Here is a 15,875-nt window from a genome sequence, read left to right as displayed (position 1 = left end):
CATCACCATAGACAGTTTTAGAATATTTTTACCACCTTCAAAAGAAACCCCGTGTCTTTGCGCTCTCACCACTCCCCAGTTCCCTGGCACTAGGCAACCACTAGTCTCCTTTCTGTCTTTCTGTCTCAGTAGCTTTTCCTGTTCTGGACCTTTCATAGACACGGAATCCCACCCTAGGTGGACTTCTGTGACTGGCTTCTTTTACTGAGCACCGTGTTTTCAAGGACTATCCGTGTTGTAGCATGTGTCAGCACTTCCTTCCTTTCTATGGCTAAACAGCATTCCATTGTATAGAGATTAGATCACATTTTGTCTATCCATTTTTTAGTTGCTGGACATTTGGGTTGTTTTCACCTTTGGCTGTTACAGATAATGCTGCTCTGAACACTCATGTACAAGTTTCGTGTGGGAATGTATTTCTCTTGGGTAGATACCTCGGAGTGGAATTGCTGGGTCACGTGATAATTACATTTAATCATTCAAGAACTTCCACACTGTTTTACATAGTGCTGGACATTTACATTCCCACCTGCAGTGTATGAGGACTCTGACCTCTTGACATCCTCGCCAGTAATTATGATCTGTCTCTTTGATTCCAGCCTCCTAGTGGATATGAAATGATGTTTTATTGTGGTTTTGATTTCTATTTCCCTAATGACTAAAAATGTTGTGCTTCTTTTTATGTGCTCTTTTGACATTTGTATGTCTTCCTAAAAAAAAAATGCCTGTTTAGATTCCTTACCCATTTAAAAAATTGGGTTACTTTCCTTTTATTGAGTTGTAAAAGTTCTTTGTATGTTCTAGATAAAAGTCTCTATTAGACATATGACTTGCAGATGATTTTCTCCCATCTGTGGGTTGTCTTTCACTTTCTTGATAGTGTCCTTTGAAACACAAAAGTTTAAATTTTTTTTTTTATCCTCACCCGAGGGCATTTTTTCCATTTTTTGTTCAGATAGAGTGGGAGGGAGAGCGAGGAAGAGAGAGAGAGAGAGAGAGAGAGAGAGAGAGAGAGAGAGAGAGAGAGAGAGAAAGAGAGAGAGAGAAACATCGACATGAAAGGAACACATCGAGTGGTTGCCACCCGCACGACCCAACCAGGACTGGGGACAAACCGCAACTGAGGTACATGCTCTTAGCGGGAACCGAACGCAGGTCTCTGGACCACAGGTCGACGCTCTAACCACTGAGCAAAACTGGCCAGGGTAAAAGTTTTTAATTTTGGTGAGGTCCACTTTATCTGTTTTTTTTCCTTTGTAAGATTTGTTTTCTATGGTACATATTACAAAATTACTAGGTATATTTTTATTTTCCACTTGTCAAATTATAGAAAATATGTTTTAAAAACTGCACCATCCTCTAAGAGCCATTGGTGGGTGGAATTTGTTCTTTCCTCCAGCACCATGGACTTAGCTAGGTGGTCTCACTCCCGTGCTGCTTGCTTTTCATGGGTGCTTCAGTCATCTTGTGATCATCTTGTGCTTTTCTTTTGTTTTGCATGCTTCTGACTGGAGAGGTGTTTTTTGTTTGTTTGTTTGTTTGGTACGTGCCCCTAGCAGGAACCAAACCCAGGACTCTCTGGTCCACCAGTTGACGCCCCAACTGCTGAGCCAAACCGGCCAGGGCCTGACTGGAGAGTTTTGAACTTAACAGGGAATTTAAAATAAAATCTCAACTAATATTAAATAAAAGTGGTGCGGTAACGTTTTGTAGGCCTGTAGATAGTCCAGTCTTTAATGTCTTGTTACATTTTAAGAACAACTGTACATAGTTGTTTCATATTATTCTGCATTTTATCCAAAGACCATTGCATGTTCTTTTTATGCAGAACAAGTCTTCAAACTGGATGATCACAGTAAATGCGATAGTGAAAGATGGGTTAACTTTCTCTTTCTTTTCCAACAGGTATGGCAGATTCCAGAAAATGGACTCACCCTTTCCCTGACTGAACCTGTAGTGATTTTAGAAGGCCACTCAAAGAGAGTTGGCATCGTGGCCTGGCACCCGACAGCCCGGAACGTGCTTCTTAGCGCAGGTAGGAGCTAAGCAGGCCTCTCCTGCCCCCTTGTCATTGCTTCTTGCAGCCCTTTGTGTGGCGGGGAGCAGCAGTGTGGTGGACTGGGTGCTGAGCAGTTTTGAGGCAGGCAGATCTTTAGGAATCCGTGATGAGGTGCTGAGATGCAGTGGTTCCCCAGCCCATACGTGCGCTCATGTGTTGAGGCTGCTTTGACAGGCTGGTGGAAGATACAGGCTTCCTGCTTAGAAAAATGCACAGACACATACTTATTTGCCTGTAATTTCAGCAGATTCATGGTTCCTGCTGGGCCCTGCATGGACCAGTTTTAGTTCTTCTTGATGAGTAGTAGAAGGAACACAGATGGGAACCAGGAGCCCTGGGTTCCAGCTCTGGTGCTGCTGCCAACTTGAGAGTGATCCTGTCAGGGAAACACCCTTCCTCCGCTAAGGAACGCGTTCAGGTTCTCCTCAGACAGCAGTACGCGCACGCTACAGAGATAACCTATAAACACGGAAGGAAAGAAAACCACGTGTAATCCCACCCCCCGGAGGGAACACCATTATTACCATTTTGGTGTTTCTTTCCAGAAGATATTTCTGTGCACATGCGTAAGTGATTTTAAACATGAAGATGTGTTCAGAGACTTTGCATGTGTGGTCTTTTTCACATGCCATTAAATGTTCTCCCTGTGATATTTTTAATGACCCCGTTAAGAGTCCATTGTCCGGACTATTTAAACGTCAGTTGTTTACATCAGCCCCTTACTGAGGAGGGTTCTGGTTTTTCACTGTTAAACCACTTTAGATTCTAAGTCTTACTTACAGAAATCTGTTTCTTTGTCTCAAAATTGAGATTTTATCTTCTTTTATAGAAGCAATAGGAAGGACAAGAGGAAGCTTTGTGGGGTGATGGGAATGTCCTATATCTTGATTGTGGTGGTGGCTACACGAATGCTTGTCAAAACTTCATGAGTGTATATTCAAATGAGAGCATTGTGTTGTATGTAAATTATACCTTAATTCCTTAAAAAGGGAATACTCATGTTAGTGGTAGAATTTAACAGATCTTTCCCTTCACCAGTGAAAAGGAGGGGGCAGTTCAGTTTTTCGCTGACGATAAAGGATATTTATGATAGAGTTATAAATAAAGTTTAATGCTAGATACATATTGAAACCAAGGACTACCTTTCAAAAAAGACACGACTTAGGATTCTCTTTTTTAAAAATCACAATTGACTATACCTGGGGACCTTTCCAATGTTCTCTCAGAACCGCAGGCTGATAAGGAGAGAAACCAATTCCAAAGGTGGAATTCCGTCATGGAAACTTTCCTGTTCCTCTTCTCATTGAGGTACTAGTCGGCTGATCCCCATGCCCCCCTTAATGGTTGGTTGCAGCGTTCTGCATATTTTAAGACTATATGATCCATCCTCGGTGGCTGAAGTTACCTATTTGCCTGTGATAAACAAGGCAGAGGAAGGTCAAGTCTCCACCCTAGAGTTTCGCTCCAGCTTTTCTTCTATCATGCAGTTTTTCCACCTAATTCCTACTTCTCACTCTCAGTAACTTAGGTGTTCTGGAGATTAGTGGCAGATTTTTCTAAAGTGCTTGCAAAAATTGGTTTATTGGCAAGAATTCACTTTCAGGATGTCCATCCCTTCCCTTATTTTTCTTTACTCTTGAAATAATGTCCTGGAAGCAACAAATGCTGTTTTTAAAGGGAACTTAGAGACTTGGGGCAGACCCTTGAAGGAAGAATGCAGATACGCCGAGGGCTTGTGGCTGAGTCAACATTGTGGCCTCTTCAGGGACAGTTTCTGAATCCATGTGCCTATGTGATTACAATTTGGGCTACTCAAGTCAGGCCAGTCTTGACCTATTTTTTCTCCCCCTTTAAAGATAAAGATCTGTTGTGAGCAAATGGTTAGGCCAATCTTTGCATTTCCCTTCCACTTACTGTAATTTGCTTTAATCTAAGACCATGTTGTATAGCACCATTGATTTGAATAGCCTGCCACCCACCATCTTTGTTGAGTGTCCTAAGTAGTTTTTTAAGCTCTTTATTTTAGCTCCTCTGGAAATGAAGTAGGCTGTATTCATTCTGATGCTTGTTTTACTAGAAAAGGAAACTGACAATTACTTGGGGTCTAAGTTTTTTAGTTCTTAAAAAACATAGGCCTTGGCTGGGTGGCTTAGTTGGTTGGAGCATTGTCCCATACACCAGAAGGTTGTGGGTTCAGTTCCCTGTCAGGGCTCATACCTAGGCTGCGGGTTTAATCCCTGGTCGGAGCATGTACCAGAGGCAACTGATCCACGTTTCTTTCTCCCTTCCTCTCTCTCAAATCAACAAATACATATCCTCAGGTGAGGATTTAAAAAAACAAACAGTCCTGGCCGGTTTGACTCAGCACTTAGAGCATCAGCCCACAGTCTAAAGGGTCATGGGTTCGATTCCCGGTCAAGGCACCTATGTGGATTGCAGATTTGGGTCATGTGGGAGGTACCCAATTGATGTCTTTCTCTCACATTACTGTTTCTCTCTCTCTCTCTCCCCCTCCCTCCCTTTCACTCTATCTAAAAATCATGGGAAAATATCCTCGAGTGAGGATTAACAAAAACCAAACAGCCCTGGCCTGTTTGGTTCAGCGGTTAGAGCATAGGCCCGTGGACCAATAAGTCTTGGGTTCTATTCCGGTCAAGGGCACATACCTGGATTGTGGTTCGTCCCGGCCCTGGTCAAGGTCATGTGGGAGGCAGCCAGTTGATGTGTTCCTCTCACATTGATATTTCTCTCTCTCCCCCTTCCTCCACTCCATCTGAAGATAAATGGAAAAATATCCTTAGGTGAAGATAAAACAAAACACACACACACACCCATAGAATTCTATTTTCTTGTAGCTCTTTGTTTTGTTTGGTGGTTTTTGTTTGTTTCCTACGAACCCAAACTTAACAAGCTGTATTTTTACTTTAACACTGATTTTTTTATACAGATGTCTTTTTTCTTCGTCACTTCATTTTTTAACTCCCAGTAAGTAAGGCCTCTTGTCAGCACCTTCCTTTTAATGCATGTCTTTGTAGTTTCCACAAATGTGTTGTGTCCAGATATTTCTAATATCTGGGGGGCGTGGTTGTGCTTGCTCGTAGGCTGTGATAATGCTATCATCATCTGGAATGTGGGCACAGGAGAAGCCCTGATAAACCTGGACGATATGCATGTGGACATGATTTACAATGTAAGCTGGAACCGGGATGGCAGTCTGATCTGCACAGCTTCCAAAGACAAGAAAGTGAGAGTGATCGATCCTAGGAAGCAGGAGATTGTTGCTGTAAGTATTCTTCGGACAAAACCCAGGTTTTGTAACACTTCAGTGAGTGTGAACCATCTGCTTTTTAAGGCAGGCCACAGAGGGCTGAGCGCTGGTCAGTGGACCCCTCCTGTGTGCAGATACCTATGATCAGAAAAGGCTGGTACAGGCTTCTGACTGTCTCCCAGTCATGCTTGTCTTCAGAGTTGTACATTTCCAGCTTTTACCCAGGTCTTATCTCTCACTTAGTGACCGTTTTCACTAAGAAACAAAGTTTTTATCAAAGTTCATTAGAGTCCTTGAGAGTTGCCTGGCCAGTATGGCTCAGTGGTAAGAGTGTTGCCTGCGGACCAGAGTCCTGGGTCTGGTTCAAGGGTACATACTCTGGTTGCAGTTTGTTCCTGACCCCTTGGGGTTGTGCGGGTGGCAACCAGTTGATGTGTTTCTCTCACATCGATGTTTCTCTCTCTTTCTTCCTCCCTTTTTCCCTCCAGCTCTATCTGAAGATTAATGTAAAAATATCCTCAGGTGATGATTAAAAAAAATTTAAAAAGTTGAGTTGATGAGTCTGCCAGGCCGGTGTAGCTCAGTGGTTGAGCGTTGACCCACGCACCAAGAGGTCACTGGTTCGATTCCTGGTCAGGGCACATGCCCGGGTTGTGGCCTGATCCCCAGTGGGGGGCATGCAGGAGGTGGCCATTCGATGTTTCTATCTTTCTCTCCCTCTCCCTTCCTCTCTCTCAAAAATTAATAAAGAAAAAAAATTTTTTTTAAGAGTTGACACGTCTAGATCAGCTACCCCAAATAGTTAACTGCATTCCTGGCTTAGTACTGAAAATTGGTTGATTCCCACCCTACTCCAAAAGTGACTGTTAAAGTATCTCACAGAGATGCAACAGGTTCTCAAATCAGCTCAATGTCGTAGTTTCTGTCACCTAAAGTGGGCCTCAACAGAATCACATATCATGACAAAAGGTGGACATTTGGGATTTTAATCAGGGTTGAAACTGCAAATGTTGAATCCAAGAATGGCTCACTTCAGCCCCATTCTGAGATCCTGAATGTCCTTCTCTGAGACATGGTGTTTCTTTGGCCTTGTTGCTTCTCAAAGTTGGACAACAATCATAGCTAGTACTCATCAAGACTTGGGGACTCACCGGACTCTTCTAAGGGTCGGTACTAGTGCACTCTCATTGAACAAATGAGGTTAGACTAACTAGACTAGACTCTGTCCTGTGAAATTGGTAGAAATTGCTGGGTATATCCAACCTTAAGGTTAGTATCCTCTTGAGAAACATTTGGCCGAGTCCTCCCATGTGTTTGATTTTGCAGTGCATGGGTTTGGGTTGGCAGCAGGCCATGGTGGAAGGAGTGACACTTGCTAACTTAAGCTGAGGGGCCTTGACCAGATATCACCTAGTGTCTGTTTCCTTGTCTGCGGAGGGGAGTTGGTTATTAATGACACATACACACACACACCCCCCTCGGTTAACATGAATGTCATGTGGGTTATGGTTGGATTGGGTGTATTGCCCCCCCCAACTCCACGTTCCTTTCTGCATTTTGAATGTGTGTAATTTGCCTTTCTGCTCTCTGTCCTGTAGGAGAAGGAGAAAGCCCACGAAGGAGCACGGCCCATGAGAGCCATCTTTCTGGCCGATGGCAATGTCTTCACCACTGGTTTCAGCCGCATGAGCGAGCGGCAGTTGGCCCTCTGGAACCCGGTATGCCCCCCGAGCCTGGCCACCCACTTACCCTTGCGCTTTCTCTTTTCTGAATGGGTCTTTGGGTTGGTATAAAATGGGGTTTCTGGTGTGGTTTTCTGAACTCCCATTTGTCTTAAATTGGATGTGAAGTTCTCATCCTCACTCTATTCTTATGGCTAAATGTCTCAAAAAATACATTTGCAGTACTCCTAATAGTCTATGTTGACTGTTTTTATTTTTTTTAATGTATTTATTTTAATCCTCACCCAAGGATACTTTTACATTTATCTTCAGACAGAGTGGGAGGGAGAGAGAGAGAGAGAAAGAAACATCGATGTGAGAGAGACACATCGATTGGTTGCCTCCCGCACGACCCCAACCGGGGCCAGGGATGAACCACAACCAAGGTAAGTGCCCTTGGCTGGAATCAAACCTGGGACTCCTTAGTCCACAGGCCAACACTCTAACCACTGAGCCAAACCAGCCAGGGCTATATATGTGTGTTTTTTTAAAAATATGTTTTTTGTTTTTTTACTTTTTAGAGAGAGGAAGAGAGAGAGAGAATCATCGATGTGAGAGAGAACATCCATCGCCTGCCTCATGCATGCCCCCTACTGGGGATCGAGCCCACAACCCAGGCATGTGCCCTGACCATGAATCAAACCAGGACCTCTCAGCCTCTCAGTCCATGGGATGATGCTCAGTCCACTGAACCACATCCGCTGGGCATATGTTGACTGTATTTTTTAAAAAGAATGCATGAGGAATTCAGACTTGGGAAATAAGTTCTAAGCTTAGTTATATTTGATAAAGAATGTGATCAAATGTCTAAATCAAAGTAGTCATGCTGGGAAAATGTTCATAATCACATAAGTGGAAAAAATAGATATCAAGCCTTGGCTGGGTGGCTCAGTTGGTTGGAGCATCATCCCATACACCAAAAGGTTGCGGATTTGATTCTCAGTCAGGGCACATACCTAGGTTTTGAGTTTGATCCCTGGGAGGCAACTGATTGATGTTTCTCTCTTACATTGATATTTCTCTCCCTCCCTCCTTCCCTTTCTCTCTCTCTCTCAAATCAATAAAAACATATCCTCAGGTGAAGACTAAAAAAACAACAATAAAGAATTGCTTATTAAAATAAATCACATACTAAACTGCACATATGGTGTGATCCCAATCTGCGTGTGTATGTATGTTGGGAGGAAATAGACCTAAATGGTCATGGTTTCTGCCACACACTGGACTGTGGGATGATGTCATATGGAACAATTTTTATGTTCTACCTTGTAACTTTTCAAATAATATATTTTTATTTTGTAATTAGAAAAAAGTACTTTTAAAAAGAAAAGTCACAAAGGAGAAGGGCACTCTCTTTGTCACAGAATCACTGATGTGCATTAATTATGTTATCAAATCAACATGATTTTCAGTGGGTTGGATACCATTTAATGTCCCTGTTGGTATTTACATGTGTGAATGTTTAAATTGTTATTATTCTAGGTTAATGGCTAACTTAATTAGGGATAAAAGAATGCATAGTAAGATTACAAAGATTCATCCTTAAAGTGTGTGTGTGTGTATGAGTCTATACATAATTTTTTTTTCCAGAAAAATATGCAGGAGCCAATTGCTCTTCATGAAATGGACACTAGCAATGGGGTGTTGCTGCCTTTCTATGACCCCGACACCAGTATCATTTACTTATGTGGAAAGGTAAACAGTCATTTTGATGTTTAATATTAAATTTAATCCTGTGGGAGGAAAAGTTCATCCTTCAGAGATTTAGTAGATGGGCAATGTATTGTGTCATTTTAATTAATCTGATGTGTGTGTCTTAAGCTAAAATAAGGACAGATGATTTTGTTATGTTTTAGGTGAGACTGGACTGTTTGTAAGCTGCCAGTTGTGTGGTAGCAGCATACTGTATTCAGTACTTCTGACGGAAGCAGGGGTGGGTTGGGGCTGGGCAGATGCTGATGGTTACCCTGTCTCAGGCACGCTAGTGAGGTAGAGCACATGTTGGTGTTTTGTTTTGTTTTTCCTTTTTAATTGAATTTTTAGTTCTTTTGTTTGTTTTAAATTTATTATTGATAGATTGGTTTTTACATGCTGCTGGTTTGTATTCACCTGGTGGTGCTGTGTGGTGGTGATTTCAGATTTTTCTTCATTGGTATCAAGGATGAGTAAGCAGTTCCCCACTCTAATGTTGAAATCGACTGCATTGTTCTAGGTTGGCACTTAGTACCTACTGCTACGTGCCATGCACTCTGAAGGAGAAGGGTGCTTTGGGATGTGAACTTCTAAGGGTTCTCAGAGGACTCTCGTTCCTGGAAGGGCCCTGGGCTTGAGAACACGAGGCCGGATTCAAGTTTCAGGAAGTGACCGTTGTTACAGGAAGACCCCACACTGAAATAAAAAGACTTTCCTCCTGCCTCGTGATCTCTGCCTAACTAAACTGGTGGTGGCATTATTATTATTTCATTTTAGTAGGTGGTAACCTCAGTATTATTCTTTTGTAGATTCACTTTTCCTTAGATATTTGCAAATTAAAATAAGTGAATTAGTAAAAATGGAGTGATATAGTCCCTCAACCCTTCGAGGATACCCCTTGCTTGGTAAAGCCCAGGATGTTTTGCTTCTTTTCATGGTCCACTGAGCTTACTACAGAGCTGCTTTACATTTTTATAGGCCAGTTACTTAGAAACCAAGATCTTGTCTGTTTCCTTGAAAGTCATTTTACTTCAGGTGTTAACAGCTGCCATAGACTGCAACAAAACAAACAAAAGGGAATGTGACTCAGAGGTGGTTAATGCTAGGTGGAAAATTATTTTTAGTTTAGCTTCTTTTCCATTGCTTTAGATGTTTATTTGTATGATTGAGACAAATGGAAATTGTGAAGACAGAGGGAATTGTTAGGGTGTGATACTACCAGCTATTTATGTCTTCATATGTGTGTGTGTGTGTCTTCATTCATTTATATGTGTATATATTTTCTACCAGGCAGAATTGCCTTCATTGTTCAGGTTGGTATAACTGCATGACAATTATTTATACTTAGACTAGCATATGTTTCAGATCTCCAAAAAAATCTGACCATTCTAAGCAAGATGATTATAGAATTTTATGCATTGCAGTGAGATGGCAAACCTTGTGAAGTTAAAGGATATCACTAAACCTAAAGTTTCTTAATTAGGAAAGCCTTAGTTTGTATTGTTACCCGACTGGCAGGTGTTAGTGCCCTCGGGGCTCTGAACGGGCTGCTACGCCCGTGAGCAAACAGCCGAAGCCAACAGCCGAAGCCGGTAGTTGCGCTCTCAGCGGCCCTCCTGGTCTCGTCTGTCTTTGGAAGCTGAGTTGCAATGCAGTTGTTTGGCGGAGGTGTTAACATTTTTCCCTGACTCTGGCTTGGTGTTTAGGCTTCAGCAGGGGGCAGAGGAGACTGTTTAAAGGGCATGCTAGTGTTTGGTAAGTGAGGGCTTACTCTGCCAGGATGAGAAACCATCATGTGCTTGAAGCAAGCCTCTTAAGAGGAAGGGAAGGTCAGCCATTGTATCGGAGTCCTAATTAATGCTGGGTCTGTAGGGCAGAGAGACATCCACTTAATCAGATAATACAGACTTTCTCGGATTTCTTGCAGGGTGACAGCAGTATCCGCTATTTTGAGATCACGGATGAATCCCCGTATGTCCACTACCTCAACACATTCAGCAGCAAGGAGCCTCAGAGAGGGATGGGTTACATGCCCAAGAGGGGACTTGATGTTAACAAATGCGAGATCGCCAGGTAAAGAATCGGCACTGTGACATGTTGAGATTGTTTAGACCGTCTGTGTTCTGCAAGAGCCACGCAACTACACATAATTCTGTGATGCCTGGGTCTTTCTACCCTTGTGTGTGGTATAGAACGAGTGTCTCCATTCCTGAGTAATAGAGCAGGGAGGAACCATTCAAAATCACTTATCTAACTATGTCCCTTTCCATCCTTCAGATTATATAACTTGAAGTGCAGCAGTTGAGTGTCTTAGCCTGTGTATATTGGACACTTATTTGAATATTGAAACCGTCATCTCTTGCATTCAGACTGAGGCTGTGGCCAGTGTCCCCATGGAGGCAAGCATGGTAGAGCCTCTCCCTGGGATGGAAATAACGAATGGTTTGCCTGCCCTGTGGGAGGGTGAACCAGGTTCCAAAGTGGATTGTGGACCCCATGGATCCTAAACTAGGGAAGCCAAAGACTTAGTTAGAGTGGGGTGTTGGGTTTGGGTCACTTGATTTGGGAAGTGAGATAGGATTTCTGCCTCTCTGTACTACTATGGATTTTAAAAAAAAATTTTATCCCACATTGCTAGAGGGCTTCCTGAGGGGAAGGCTCTTTCCTCATACTAGTCAGCGGAGACTCACTGACCACTGGCCATTAAACAACAGAGCGAGGGGCACCGTGTTACCAGGCTTGGATCTGGCGCACATTCTGTAATGCTACATTTCGTGCATGTCCAAGTACGCTGTTCTGGTCACACTTGTTAAATGATTGACACATTTTTAAAAATAAAAAAGTTTTAAGCCCTTTGTATATTAATCAGTATGGATTGTTGTGTTTTGTGTGTGTGTTTTTTTTCCATATGTTTAGCTCTGTGTTGCTGGAGTAATGAGGAAAGCTGTCACAGATAGCTCAAGGTTGTGGTCTAAACCAAACTAATCAAAATGTGCTTCAAAATATATTGGATTTGAATTTAAGATTACATTCAGTATTTGGTAACACATTTATTTTATTGTCACCTAAAAGTTTAAAAGGCCATAAAATTGTTTAGGACTCCTCCTATTTATTGTTTCTTGAGCATTTATTACGCCGGGTACTACATAGCTCCTTGCATGGATCACCTGTTTTACCTCTTACAACAACCCTGTGAGGCAGGTGGTGGTGGGGTTTCTTTTGTTTTTGTTTTTTATTAATCCTCACCAGAGGATATTTTTCCATTGATTTTTTTTAAATTTTTTTTTTAGAGAGAGCCAGAGGAAGGGAGAAGGGAGAGAAACATCGATGAGAGAGACACATCAATTTGGTTGCTTCCCACATGAGCCCGACTGGGGCTGGGGTCCAACCCGAGACCCTTCAGTGTGTGGGCTGATGCTCTAACCACTGAGCAAAACCAGCCAGGGCCAGGTGTTGTTTTCACTTGCACTGGGTGGGTGAGGACCTTGAGGCTGGGTGAGGTGGGCACACACGCAGGCAGGGTAGTAGTTGAGCTGCAAGTCAAACCCAGGTCATCTCTTTCTCCACTATACTGACTGCAGGATTTCATGTTTATGTTCACACTCTCCACATTTGGGGTGATTTCAAAATTTTAAGTGTTAGATATGTTGTGGTTTGCTTGGTGCCAAAATTTTAGTTCCTAGGACTGTTTTCTTTTCCTTTTAAAAACTCATTTTTATCCTTACAAATGTTTGACCACCTCCGGTTAGCAAAAGACCTGGCATCCAAGTCATAGATACTATCTGATATGTCGTTGTTTGTTCTCTCCTCTGTTGACCTGGTAATTTTTCACAAATGACTCATTGTCAGTGGTGTTATCATTTTCACCACCGTTGATCTGCCCCCAGATAGCTGGGCTTTGACTCTCACTGTCATGATAGAGCTGCTCCTGGTTCTTGTGTCCCATGTGCCATTTCCCAGCATAGTGACTCTCGGTGTCTGTCTTCTCCTCTGAAACTGGGAATGCTCAGTTCTGCCTACTGCCCGGGGGGGGGGGGGGGGCAGCTGAGACGATGGGCAGAGTATTTCATACCCCTGGCAGCATTGTAGAAAAGGGTTGTTATTGAGCCTGTTACTTGGCCTCGTGTTTAAACTTTGCCTTTATTTCCTTTCGAAGGTTCTTCAAACTTCATGAGAGAAAGTGTGAGCCTATTATTATGACTGTTCCCAGGAAGGTAAGTGCCCAGTTTTCTAAACAGTCTATATTTTAAAAAGTTTTTTAAAATTCCAACCTTTCTTCCTTACCTAAGGGTTTCCCCAAAATGTCTCTTGTAGTCAGACCTTTTCCAAGATGACCTGTACCCTGACACTGCGGGCCCCGAAGCAGCGCTGGAGGCAGAGGAGTGGTTCGAGGGGAAGAATGCAGACCCCATCCTCATCTCCTTGAAGCACGGGTACATTCCAGGCAAAAACAGGGATCTCAAGGTGGTCAAGAAGAACATTCTGGATAGTAAGCCCACTGCGAACAAGAAGTGTGACCTGACCAATGTCTCCAAGAAGACCACAGATACGACCAGTGTGGTAAGGACCGCACTGGGGCTAGAAGCGGCACTGCGATGCGCTGTTGTTTGGCCTTGGGTGTCAGATGGACCCACCAGCATTAATCACTTGGACATAAGGCCCAACCTGGCAGCTATGGCTTGCCACTCCCCAAATGGAAAATTCCGTTTTATGCCTTATAATTCTCAACTGCGTTGAACTTTGTTTACTGCTTCTTAGTAAACCTTCTTCCCCTTCCTTCTCTTTTTGTTTCCTTAGCAAAATGAAGCCAAGTTGGATGAGATTTTAAAAGAAATCAAATCTATAAAAGACACAATCTGCAATCAAGATGAGCGTATTTCCAAGTTAGAACAGCAGATGGCGAAGATAGCTGCCTGAGGTTCCACCCCACCCCAATGGGAGCAAGGACTCGGGCGTGGTAGCTGGTTGTGGTGTGGTCCCAGGGAGGGCGAGGGGGAGGCACTGCCATTTGGGGACATTTGCGTCAGGTTGTCAACCAGCGACAGGCCGCATTCCAGCAAGAACTCAATTCGTCTCCCAAATTTGCAGAAACAAAATGTGATTTAAAAGTTGAGCTTTTTATCAGAAAGCTTTTTTGATGTTTTAAGTGTTACATGTGACTTGTTGAACTTTTAAAAAACAAAAGTGCTACTTTTAAAATCCGAGATACTCTGAATTTTAGAAAACCAACCAATTCTGATTCAGTGTCGTGCCCAAGTACCTTTTTTAACAAATAGGGACCAATGCCACATTGCTTTTTATATTTCTTTGTTTTTAATGTTGCCAAAACCAAAAGTAGCTTTTTTCCTTTGTATTTTGCTACTTTGCAGTATTTGTGTGTGGTTTTTTTTTTTTTTCCTTAATTTGAAAGGGACAGCACTGTGTATGTTTATAAACTAAATGAAGATATTATTTTGTATAAACATTCATCTGAGAACAATCAGAGCAGTAGCCACATTGTGCTGGCTCATGTGCAGCACAAACCTGGGCATCGTTACGATGTACACAAGGAAGACTTGAAAACTCACGTGGATTCCTATTACCACCCTGTCATTTCATTGAGTCTTCTGATCAGAAATGCTCATCATATCGTTTCCTTCCTTTCTTTCCCTTCTGTAGAAATCGGGTGGTTGTACCAGAGTGGAATTTTGCTTCTTGGTTATCCTGTGCTTCAGATGATTATAATCTAACCTAACCTAGCATGTGTTCCTGCAGTTTTGTTACATATGTAGACCCTGTTGCATTCATCACTTTAAACATCATGTTTCAGGTTTCTGTCAATACTTGACAAGGGTGCCCGGGACAAGGAGACACACGCGCTGTGGAGTGTTCCTTCTTGCCCATTTCAGCAGCTTGCCTAGCTCTCGAGTACAGTGGGGGACTGAAAACAAGGGAACTCAGAGGGGAGTGTCAGCCCCGCGTGACCCTCTGCTGTCCCGCATGTCCCATGCTGCGCTGCGCTGCGCGGAGGAAGAAGCGGCCCCCCGTGCACCGCCAGCGCACTGCCTTCCTCCTCGCATGGCGGCCGCCTCTCTCAGGGCTCCCCAGCCATTCCTCTCTCCCTGCCTCTCAGCCCTACTGCATTCCGCTTAGGCGAGGCTGGAGGGTGCTATTGAAGACTGAGACAGGAGAATGGTCTAGAATGAAGCAAGACCTGAGCACAGATCTCTGCGGTAGCTTTAATGTGTACAGATGTGTCCCTCTGCACCCTCCACACAAACGAGCCTGCCCTGCCCTCCAGCCCACTCAGGCTCTGTCCAAGCACAGAGGCTCCCCAGACGGGCCAGCGACCGAGCTCTGCTCACCTGTTCCATTCCAGGGTCAGCCGGAACTTCTTCCATTTCCACTTGGTCATATTGCGTGTTTGAGAAGCAAGATTTGAGGCGCCTCCGTTTGCAAGGAGTGAGTGTGATTGAACGTGAAACCCGGTGCCATTGGGACTCGTGTGTGTGCTTGCGCTGGTGTGGGGACCAGACTGGCCGAGAGCCTCTGAATACGGGGAACCAGGATGGAGGCAGTGTGGACGGTGGCGGGGTGCACGGCCGAGCTGGGTGATGTCTGCCTAGAGAGGGTGCCCTGTCCTTAACTGATTCTGGGATCGCTGTCTGGTAATGTCAGGGCATCTGAATGTTCGGTGTGGTTTTGTGTATGTGTACGTGTGTATTTTTAATATTGAAGTGGATAATGAGACATAAAACAGTGATTACAGTGACTTATATTCAAACCTCTACATGTTTCTTTATCAACGTAATCTGCTGAGGACCTGCATTTGTAAGGTTCAGAAATGTTTTAAGGTTCTGATATCAAATTAACTAAGTAAACGAAATTGTTGCTGATGGTGGGAGCACCATAGGGAGTGTGGTTGAGAGAAGAGGGAGGGCAGGAAAAGTCACCCTGGTCTTAGTGTGTGCTTACGACTTATTTAATGAACAGATGCCCACCAGGCTTGGTCTTGCCTGAAGCATTTTGGATTATTTTTCCTGTTTGTCTTTTTTTTTTTTCCCCCCCCAAGCTGTGCTATCCCAGAGGAGAACCAGTGAATTACTCCGAGATCGGCTCTTATAGAGCAGCCATAGTATTCTGTCAAAACACTTGC

At 43.5% G+C, this 15,875-nt stretch overlaps 1 protein-coding gene across 6 annotated transcripts in view; it reads left to right on the top strand.

Moving 5' to 3' along the window:
• Positions 1-14,471, top strand: part of CORO1C (coronin 1C) — an 81,161-nt gene extending 66,690 nt beyond the window's left edge. For 5 of the 6 annotated variants that reach the window (XM_036276749.1, XM_036276750.1, XM_036276747.1 and 2 more), the window contains exons 4-11: positions 1,906-2,035; positions 5,161-5,342; positions 6,926-7,045; positions 8,639-8,743; positions 10,668-10,813; positions 12,897-12,954; positions 13,055-13,300; positions 13,538-14,097. In XM_036276749.1, coding sequence (XP_036132642.1) covers positions 1,906-2,035; positions 5,161-5,342; positions 6,926-7,045; positions 8,639-8,743; positions 10,668-10,813; positions 12,897-12,954; positions 13,055-13,300; positions 13,538-13,657 — 1,107 coding nt within the window. In that variant the 3' untranslated portion in view covers positions 13,658-14,097. Of the gene's footprint in view, positions 1-1,905; positions 2,036-5,160; positions 5,343-6,925; positions 7,046-8,638; positions 8,744-10,667; positions 10,814-12,896; positions 12,955-13,054; positions 13,301-13,537 lie in introns of all 6 variants that reach the window. The other variant, XM_036276746.1, reaches the window with a different exon arrangement.
• Positions 14,472-15,875: the final 1,404 nt, after the last annotated feature.

This window comes from Molossus molossus, unplaced genomic scaffold, assembly GCF_014108415.1.
Source record: "Molossus molossus isolate mMolMol1 unplaced genomic scaffold, mMolMol1.p scaffold_m16_p_22, whole genome shotgun sequence".
NCBI lineage: Eukaryota > Metazoa > Chordata > Mammalia > Chiroptera > Molossidae > Molossus > Molossus molossus.
Note: the sequence above shows the minus strand (reverse complement) of the source record. Positions and strands in the feature narration are given on the sequence as shown.